Raw genomic sequence first — 10468 nt, forward strand, 5'->3', positions numbered from 1 at the left:
CATCATAAATAGTAGTAGTAGTAGTAATAATAATAATAGTAATACAAATAGTAGTAGTGGTGGAGGTAGTAGTAACATGATGATGATGATGATGATGATGATGATGGATTTCGCACAGGTTACAGTGAGGGCTGGGCCTCTGGTGGCTGCCTCTGTGACCACAGGCACACTGACAGGGTCACACAACAGACACACCCTTAGGGAGTAGGGAGTAGGACACAGCAAGAACCATGCTCCAGCCCCTCCTCTTCCTGCCCCTCATCCCTGGGGTCCGCTGTAATGGCACCGCCTCCCAGGACAGTGTGCTCTACCAGCAGTTCCTATCAGGTACATGGCGGGGGGGACGGGGTGGTGTTGGGGAGGGGGGTAGGTGGGGTGGGGGGGGGGGGGGACAGTAGGAGCGAGTGGGGATGTGTTGTGGTGGTGAAAGGTTTAGGTGGGTTTGATGTGTGTGTGTGTGTGTGTGTGTGTGTGTGTGTTCGTCTTCAGTTTAACGTCTTTCCACTTGAAGTGATATTAGACACAAAAAAAAAAAAAAACAACAACAAAAAAACCCCGTGGGGGTAGGGGTTGTGGGAGGGGGTGGGGGTAAAAGTGTGTGTACGTGTGGAGGGTGAATAGGGAGAGACAACGTGTGTGTGTGTGTGTGTGTGTGTGTGTGTGAGGGGATGCATTTTAGTGTGTGAGGGAGTGTTTGTTCGTATGTCTGTGATGTGTGTGTGTGTGTGTGTATGTGTGTGTGTGTGTGGGGAGGGGGGGGGGGGGGGGGGGGGGCAGTGTGTGTGTGTGTGTGTGTGTGTGTGTGTATGTTTGCGTGCGTGTGGGTGTGCATGCGTGTGTGCGTGCGTGCATGCATGCATGTATATATGTATATGTATATGCGTATCTCTGTGTGTGTCTGTGTATATCTGCGTGTCTTTGTCTATGTGTCTGTGTGTGTGTGTATCTCTGTATCTGTGTGTCCATGTGTGCATCCCCAGGGGATCACGGCATGGTGGACGGACTGCCCAACCTGGCCCTGGCCTTCGCTGTCTTCGGCCCCTTCATCGTCCTGCTAGTCATCGTCTGTCTGGTCAAGAGGTACAAGGCCAAGTGAGTGGAGAATTTCATCTGCTGCACTTCATTTCAGAAGCAAGCAGATTCTTTTTTCTTTTTTTTTCTTCCTTTTTTTTTCTTCTTTTTTTTCTAAATAAAAAACAGCTGTGTTTTTTTGTGTGTTTTTTTTATTTTTTTTTTAAGAACAGGTACGTAATGCTAAGTGAATAAAAGTCTGTTCAGTTCATTTCGAAATCAGACTTTTTTTTTTCATTATTATTTATCTTTTTTTTTTCTTCTTTTTTTTTTCTTTTTTTTTTTTTTTTTTCTTTCTTTTTCTTTCTTTTTCTTTTTTTTCTTTTTTTTTTCTTTTTCTTTTTTTTATTTTATTTTATTTTTTAACTGTGAACACATTTGTGAAGAACAGGTATACGAGGCCAAGAGAATATATGAAGTCTGGTTCACTTCATTTCGGAATAAAAGAGATAACGCCCCAAAAGTGGAGTGATGGCCTAGAGGTAACGCTTCCGCCTAGGAAGCGAGAGAATCTGAGTGCACTAGTTCGAATCACGGTTCAGCCGCCGATATTTTCTCCCCCTCCACTAGACCTTGCATGAGTGGTGGTCTGGACGCTAGTCATTCGGATGAGACGATAAACCGAGGTCCCGTGTGCAGCATGCATTTAGCCCACGGCAACAAAAGGGTTGTTCCTGGCAAAAAAAATTTGTAGAAAAACCCACTTCGATAGGAAAAACAAATAAAACTACACGCAGGAAAAAAAATAACAAAAAATGGGTGGCGCTGTAGTGTAGTGACGCGCTCTCCCTGGGGAGAGCAGCCCGAATTTCACATAGAGAAATCTGATGTGATAAAAAGAAATACAAATACAACAAAACTCTGAACATATTTGTGAAGAACAGGTATGCAAGGGCGAATGAATGGAAATCTTTCAGTTTATTTAGGAATCGGACAGGTTCGTTTTTTGCTTATTTAATCTGTGAACATATTTGTTATGAACAGGTATGCAAAATCAAGCGAGCAGACAAACCTGATTCAGTTCATTTTCGAATTTTTTTTAACCCCCCCCCCCCTCTCTCTCTCTCTCTATACACACACACACACACACACACACACACACACACACACACACACACACACACACACACACACACACACACACACACTGTTCTCTCTGTTCTAAACACCATAATCATTAGTACATACTCATTTAGTATATTGATTCATAACCTACCGATTCTTTTATTATATACATATATATAATTTTTTTTTTGTATTATAGTTTAATGTATTTTTTGGTGTTGCGTTAAATTAGTTAACTTTTTGGAACTGTGATCAACAATAGACAATCACTGAACTTTCTCGAGCAATGACGGTCGACAATAACCTAAATGTGTTTCAGTGGAACTGTCGATCTATTGGTACAAACTGTGATCACTTAGTGCAGCATCTGGCGAATCATAATTACCAGTTGCTAGCCCTTCAATCTCTAAATGTAAAGAGAGATAAACTTCCTAAATTTGATCACTATTACTTTCCGCCATTACACCAAAAGGTGGATACCAATGAGAAAATCAGCACAGCTGTATACATTCGAGAAGGGGTCATGTACACTCCATGCCCCAGCCCCGTTCCACCAGATATACCAAATATTCATTTTGTGCTGTAAAATTCCAGTTTAATTCTTCACTCTTAACTGTCATATCTGTATACCTACTTCAGGGTCCAAATGACTTTAATACAGAGTGGATTCGAACATTACGGACAGACCAGGACAAAAAAGTTCTCATCGCGTGAGACTTCAATGCACACTCGCCATTTTGGGAGAAAGACTGCCAGTCGATCACTAGCAATCGTTTTATTGAAAACATTGTAGATACTTCTTTATACCTACTTAACGATGGCAGAATAACACGGATACCAGACAATCCAAGGCACAGAGCAACTGCCATAGATCTCACTTTAATCTCACCAGATCTGGCACCAATATTGTGACTGGCATACACAGAATCTCTTAATAGTGATCATTTGCCTATAATAATAAGACTTGAATCTAAAATGTCTCAGTCAATAGATCCAAACGAGGATAAGATCCCAAAATATAATTACCGACATGCGAACTGGGATAAATTCACAAGTTTACTTTCATCGTTTCAAATTAGCAACATAAATGATACAGACGTCAACAGTTTATATTCGACATTTACAAATGTAGTCATCACCGCTGCAAATGAATCTATACCCAAGTACAAATCGGTTAAAGATCATAAGCACTCTGGTAATATCTGGTGGAATGAGGCTTGTGAAGCAGCAAAGAAAGAAAAGAAGTCAAAATTCAAAATATACTGAAAAGTACAATCCCTCCCAAATCATTTAGAGATGAAAAAGGCTAAAAATAAAGCAAATAGTTTTAACGCACAATCGAAAACGGCAGTACTGGTCGTCTTTCTGCATAAATGAAGTTTTCAATCACAAAGATATGCAAAAGGTATGGGAAAAACTAAAAACAATGAAAAATGGAATATATTTACCACAGTGCCCAATTAAACTGACCATACAGATCTACCTTCAAATATTGAAAAGGCAGAGGTTTTTGCTGACATGTTTGGTAATCATAGTAGAAACACTGGTTTGTCAGAAGAAAATAGAAAGTTCAGAGAAAGCCAAGAGAAAAATGAAATATACCAAGATTCAGAGAGCGTAAATCATCTATATATAAATAGAAATGATGAAATAATGGAATGTCTCTCAAATCTCGGCAGCAAAAAAACATCAGTTGGTTTAGACGCAATTTCAAACGAAATGTTGAGACATTTGCCTGGAAATTTGACAGATTTCTTACACTTAATTTTAAAGAAATGTTGTCTGATGGTGACATTCCTCTTGTATGGAAACAATCAATTGTTGTCCCAATACACAAACAGGGCAAACGCAGAACAGATAAAAACAGTTATCGACCAATTGCCTTAACATCGCACGTATGCAAACTAATGGAAAAAATTGTTCTAAAAAGACTTGTTCAGTATTGTGAGAAGCATAGTTTAATTCCTATAAACCAAGCTGGCTTTAGAAAAGGTAGATCCTCCACAGAACATCTAGTCAAACTGACTACACAGGTAATGCAACAGTTTGCAATGCGAAAAAACGTACTAGCGACTTTTTTTATGTGAAAAAGCATACGACCAAGTGTGGCAACGCTCGACTTTTATATAAACTGAAAAATATCGGTATCACAAGCAACATGTATGATTATATTAGAAGTTTTTTATCAGATAGATTATACCTATTTTTTCACCGGTCCCTGAATGGGAGCAGTGTAAAGCTACCTTTGACATGGATTATACAGATTTATCCAAGAACCAGTCACCATTTTTGTTAAAACGTGAAGTGCTCTCCCATGTAGAAAATCAATATTCTAATTATCTAAAAATATACACAGACGGATCTGTTCTAGAAGATGGTAATTCAGGAGCGGCTTTTGTAATTCCTTCATTTAGAATAGAAAAAATTATATTATATTGGTAGACAATATTCCATTTTCACATCTGAACTTATAGCCATACTTATGGCCTTAAATTATATTTCAGACATTCCGAAAACTGTGAGTGAAATTTTATTATGTGTAGACTCGAAGTTAGTATTACAAGTTATAAAATCTCCAAATTCAAAGAAGCGAATTGAGATGACAGTGGAAATAAAACATATTATTCACCAACAGACAAAACAGGACATTAAAATAACTTTCTGTTGGGTACCTTCGCACTGTGGAATATCTTCAAATGAGTGGATAGACCAAGCAGCTAGAAGAGCAGCACGTAATTTCGAAGGCGCAATACAACTTGACATCCAGTTAGATCTACATGAATACATTAGTTGTATAGAAAATGTATCTAGAAATCGATTTAAGAAATTACTTATAGATTCAAATAATCAATATTACCAATGTTGTGTAAACACAAAGAAATGCAGCCAATCCCAAACATTTTCTAAATTTGACACCAGCAGCACATTCAAGACAAATTACAAGTCTAATGTATAGAATTCGTGTAAATGCCTTTCGTACAAAATTTTCTAAAAATATAAAATGTATATGCGGTAAGCAAATAACTATAAGTCATCTACTCATTCATTGTCCGAGCATAAGACAGTTAATTCCAAAAGATGTAGTTGATGACTTTTCTTTCCAATATTTCATTAGCCACTGAAAAAAATTTGAATGATTATTCATTGCTTAGAATGTTTTCGGAAATTTTAAACTCCAGTCCAGTTGGTATCCTCCTTTGATGTGTTATAATTAATGTTGTTATTTATATTTACATTGTTGTAGGTTAATACTTGTTGACATGCATGTACATATTCTCCTTCCCATGACACCTCATTCAATACACACCACAATCTCTTTAGACCTTTTCTTATATTTTTCCTCTGATACACTACTCCTTTCCGTCTAAAAACACTTATAGTGAATAGACGTTAAACTGAAGATAACACTCACACACCCATGCAAACACATACTCACACACATTATTCACATGCACGCAGACACACACACACATACGTACATTCACACACACGCACGCACGCACACACTGAGGACAACGACTGTGGTTTGACGGACGGTCGGTTATCTGGATGGCGAGTTAAGTAACTGATGAAGACCATAGAAAGAACAAAGACTGTGGTTTGACAATGACTATACACAATGAATGACCTTTTAACTGAATGTGTGAAAAACTGAATGTGAATAACGCCGGTAGCTTTGCTGTGAAAATTTTATCTTAAGTCTTTGAGTTTAGTACCAAAATGTTTAATTCATATAATCATGGGTTTTATATTTCAATATCTATCGATGATGACGATGGTGACGACGACGATGACGACTGACAAGAAGGGGAAGGATTTTGACGATGATTGTGGGTGCAGTGGTGGTCGATGGTGTTCGCTATGATGATGATGATGATTATGATGATGATGATGAATACTTATATAGCGCCTACCCTCGGTCGGAGACCAAGCTCTAAGCGCTTTACAAACTCGGGGTCATTTACACAACAGGCTGCCTGCCTACCTGGGTAGAGCCGACTGACGGCTGCCATTTGGCGCTCATCAGTCGTTTCCTGTGCCATTCAATCATATTGCAGGCACGCACACATACATACTGAGACAGACATGTGACATTCTGACCAATGATGACGTGGTATGAGACCCCCTAACCACCCCCACCTTCTCCCTCCCCTCCCCTCCCTTCCCCACCTCTCTCTCTTTCTCTTTACAGCTACATATCATATATTAACGGTGCATGATGTCATTATTAGTTTCGTATCTTTGTTCCCCCCCTTCAGGAGGGACCTTGGCCTAAACTGAAATAAACTTCGTTTTGTTTCGTTTCGATTCTACTTTTTACAGCAAAGAAAACGAGGTGAAGGACATCCGAGAAGCTCCTTCCTCCCCTCGGGACGACGAGCCCAGTTCGAAAAAGAACAAGAAGGGCGACATCTTCGAGGAGATCGAGAGCGAGATGGAGAAGCACGAGGAGCACAAGAAGAAGTTGGCCCTGTACCTCAAGTTCCTCTCCACCCGCGACGGGGGCAACATCGCCCGCACCAACGCCAAGAGGGTTAAGAGGAGGGGCTCGGACGGGTCGGAGGGGAACGTGTCGGAGGATGAGAATGCGGTGAGTGCTTATATCACAGATTGATGCAAGTTCACAGTTGGGCCAACAACAAAATGAGAGCTGTATTATCAATGGTTTCTCATTTTGCAATGGGAAATCACTTACAGTTTAGTCTTTTATGAAGGACTATGACTCTCGAACTAGGAGACAAAATTGCACTGGCTCATAGTGCTGTAGTCTTGGGGGCCTAGCTAGCCTTAGGGAACTTTCCCAACGCCGACTGTCCTAAAACCCTCTTGGCCGAGAGAGTGGAGATGTAACTTGGGCAAGACACTCTCCGCTATAATCAAATTCTAGCCCAGATAGTCGGGAAAGCAGTTGCCTCCTCTGCTGTTCTGATGGTCATAGTCGGAAACAACTGACCATCATACAAGGTGTGCAACCTGGGAGATTGAAAACATGTCCACCTTTTCTCCAACAGATGCCGTTACCGAGATTCGAACCGGGAACCCTCAGATATTAAAAGTCCAACGCTTTAACCAGTCGGCTATTGCGCCTGTCTCTTACCTCAGAAAATAAAATTCATTCAGTTCAAGCACTGATCTAAAAATAGGTGGATAGCGCATGCTTTGAGCTGCTTTGCTAACTGAAGCCAGTAGAAGTGTTCAGTCAGACTAATTTTGCTACTTGTGTCAGTACAGCGCGAAGCGTAACTTCATATGTAGCCGAGTGCTCAGCTTGCTACAATGACTGCTTCACGGAAAGCTTTCACTTGCTCGCGGCGTTAGTTAATCTGACATTCCTGTGTGTGCCTCCACAGCATGTTTGCACTATGTGTCACTGCACAGTTTTCCTGAAATAACTGTTGGCAGATATCAATCAAGACACAAATTTGGCATGTCGTGGGAGCAAGCATAACACGATTTCATCGAAGATATACGCTTACAGTTCAGAAACTACCACCAGTAAGCAGACCACTTCTCAACGGACTGACAGCCGGATACGAGTGTCAGTATGGCGCCCAGTTGGCTTCAGCTTTCCTGGCCAAGGAGCTATCCATCTATCTTTAGAACAGTGAGTTCAAGTCACTGACTTCCCATTACAGGAAGACGAACGCACCGAGCGAGCTGAGCAACAGCGGCAGCACCTAGCGGAGCAGCTGAAGACCATGCTGCAGGCCAATGGGAACGTGGGCAGGGCGGCTGCCATCCAGCGTCAGAGGCCCGCAGTGCTGGACTGACAAGAGTGTTTGCACCGCACGTTGGTAGTGCGAGCAGCTCGATCTTTCAGCCCCCACATGATATGAGAGAAGAGAGGGACACAGCACTATAGTTAACTACTGGGTTGGGAAGGAAATGAGTGGAGACATTCTCATTGTTGCTATTTTTTTAAAATTTTGTTTTGTTTTGTTTTGTTTTCCTGGTCGAGGAAAGGACGGTGGCAGTTGTCTTTTCTCCTTGTTCTTGTTTTTTAGGTTTTGGGTTGGTGTTCTTTTTTTTACTGTTTTTTTAATTTTTTTTTATCTTATCTATTTTTGTCTTGTCCCTGTCTTGTCCCTGCCCTGTCCTGTCCCATCCTGTCCCGTCCCGTCCTGTCCCATCCCGTCCCGTCCCGTCCCGTCCCGTCCTGTCCCATCCTGTCCCGTCCTGTCACGTCCCGTCCTGTCCCATCCTGTCCCGTCCTGTCACGTCCCGTCCCGTCCCATCCCGTCCCGTCCCGTCCTGTCCCATCCTGTCCCGTCCTGTCACGTCCCGTCCTGTCCCGTCCTGTCCCGTCCTGTCACGTCCCGTCCCGTCCCGTCCTGTCCCAACCTGTCCCGTCCTGTCACGTCCCGTCCTGTCCCATCCTGTCCCGTCCTGTCACGTCCCGTCCCGTCCCGTCCTGTCCTGTCCTGTCCCGTCCTGTCACGTCCCGTCCCGTCCTGCCCTGTCCTGTCCCGTCCCGTCCTGTCCTGTCCTGTTCCGCCCTGTCCCATCCTGTCCCGTCCTGTCCCGTCCTGTCCTGTCCCGTCCCGTCCCGTCCTGTCACGTCCCGTCCCGTCCCGTCCTGTCCCATCCTGTCCCGTCCTGTCACGTCCCGTCCTGCCCCGTCCCGTCCTGTCCCGTCCTGCCCTGTCCTGCCCTGTCCTGTCCCGTCCTGCCCTGTCCTGTCCCGTCCCGTCCCGTCCCGTCCTGCCCCGTCCCGTCCCGTCCCGTCCCGTCCCGTCCTGCCCTGTCCTGCCCTGTCCTGTCCCGTCCTGCCCTGTCCTGTCCCGTCCCGTCCCGTCCCGTCCTGCCCTGTCCTGTCCCGTCCTGCCCTGTCCTGTCCCGTCCTGCCCTGTCCCGCCCTGTCCCGTCCCGTCCAGTCCTGCCCTGTCCCGTCCCGTCCCGTCCCGTCCTGCCCTGTCCTGTCCTGTCCCGTCCCGTCCTGTCCCGTCCTGCCCTGCCCTGTCCTGTCCTGTCCTGTCCTGTCCCGTCCCGTCCCGTCCCGTCCCGTCCCGTCCTGCCCTGCCCTGTCCTGTCCCGTCCTGTCCTGTCCTGTCCTGTTCCATCCTGTTTTGATTCTTTAACTTTTGTTGTGCCGTATTACTGTTTTTTGTTGTTGGGTTTGTTTGTTTTTTCATCACAACATATTTTTCTGTCTGATATCTGGTCACATTCTCTCACTCACTCACTCACTCACTCACTCACCCCCACCTCCCCTCTTATGGTTTGCAAAGATATTTCGCGATCTACTTTTTTCTTCTGGTCCTGAAGGCATGAATTGTAAACCTACACCAGGTTTGTGTGCATATCTGCATAATTATGTTTATGACTTTGTCAAATGTTCATTATTCATTTATTTATTTATTCCTTTATTTATTTATTCGTGTTTGTTGTTTTCTTTATCGTCTGAACGATTTTCTTTTCATTGACTTATATTCATTACCATGTGTTCGACATGTTATGTTTTTTCGTTCTTTCTTTTTTTTTTTTTTTTCTTTCCTCAAGGCCTGACTAAGCGCGTTGGGTTACGCTACTGGTCAGGCATCTGCTTCGCAGATGTGGTGTAGCGTATATGGATTTGTCCGAACGCAGTGACGCCTCCTTGAGCTACTGAAACTGAAACTGAAACTTTTTTTTTCTTCTGTTTTTCTACTTTTAATTAGTGGTTGATTCAAGTCTTGTTGTTGCTGCTTTTTTCTTTTTCATTCCATTTTTTTCTTCATTTGTTATCTTTTGTTTGTACAGTATGTACATAGATATAGCTCATGTCTGAAAGAAATTTTTATTTTATTTTTCTACAACTTGTAAATAGACAAACCGTGTTTGAATTGTGCTCTTTGTGTTCCGATTTTTAACAAAATCAAAATTATGATTATCTCTTGTACCTTTCGTTTTCTTCACAACTTATGCGCGCGCGCGCGCGCGCGCGCGCGTGTGTGTGTGTGTGTGTGTGTGTGTGTGCATGCGTGTGTGTCTGTCTGTGTGCGTGCGCATTCGCATGCGTATGCGCACGCGTGTGTGTGTGTGAAGCGGAGGTGTAGACATGCGTTTGCTGTGTCCATTTGAAGAGTAAGAGTATGCTAAATTTAGTGCGTATTTGATAGGGAGACAGACAGATACAGACGGCGAGTGCGCGCGCGCACACACACATACACACACATATTCTCTCTCTCTCTCTCTCTCTCTCTCTCTCTCTCTCTCTCTCTCTCTCACACACACACACACACACACACACACACACAACACATACACCTTTTCTCTCTCTCTGTCTCTGTCTCTCTCAGACACACACACACGCATACACACACACACCCTTTCTCCCTCTCTGTCCCTCTGT

At 43.4% G+C, this 10468-nt stretch overlaps 1 protein-coding gene across 1 annotated transcript; it reads left to right on the top strand.

Moving 5' to 3' along the window:
* Positions 1 to 230: 230 nt before the first annotated feature.
* On the top strand, positions 231 to 7907 carry LOC143290109 (uncharacterized). The gene is made up of 4 exons (XM_076599398.1): positions 231 to 327; positions 981 to 1092; positions 6460 to 6727; positions 7773 to 7907. Exons 1-4 carry the CDS (start codon positions 231 to 233, stop codon positions 7905 to 7907), a joined length of 612 nt encoding a protein of 203 aa, XP_076455513.1.
* Positions 7908 to 10468: the final 2561 nt, after the last annotated feature.

The sequence above is a fragment of the Babylonia areolata genome, chromosome 15 (genome assembly GCF_041734735.1).
Source record: "Babylonia areolata isolate BAREFJ2019XMU chromosome 15, ASM4173473v1, whole genome shotgun sequence".
Classification (NCBI taxonomy): domain Eukaryota; kingdom Metazoa; phylum Mollusca; class Gastropoda; order Neogastropoda; family Buccinidae; genus Babylonia; species Babylonia areolata.

Coding starts and splice junctions, on each gene's coding strand:
- LOC143290109 (XM_076599398.1), top strand. CDS start 231: ATGCTCCAGCCCCTCCTCTTCCTGCCCCTCATCCCTGGGGTCCGCTGT. Junction 1,093..6,459: donor GTCAAGAGGTACAAGGCCAA/GTGAGTGGAGAA, acceptor TACTTTTTACAG/CAAAGAAAACGAGGTGAAGG. Junction 6,728..7,772: donor TGTCGGAGGATGAGAATGCG/GTGAGTGCTTAT, acceptor TTCCCATTACAG/GAAGACGAACGCACCGAGCG.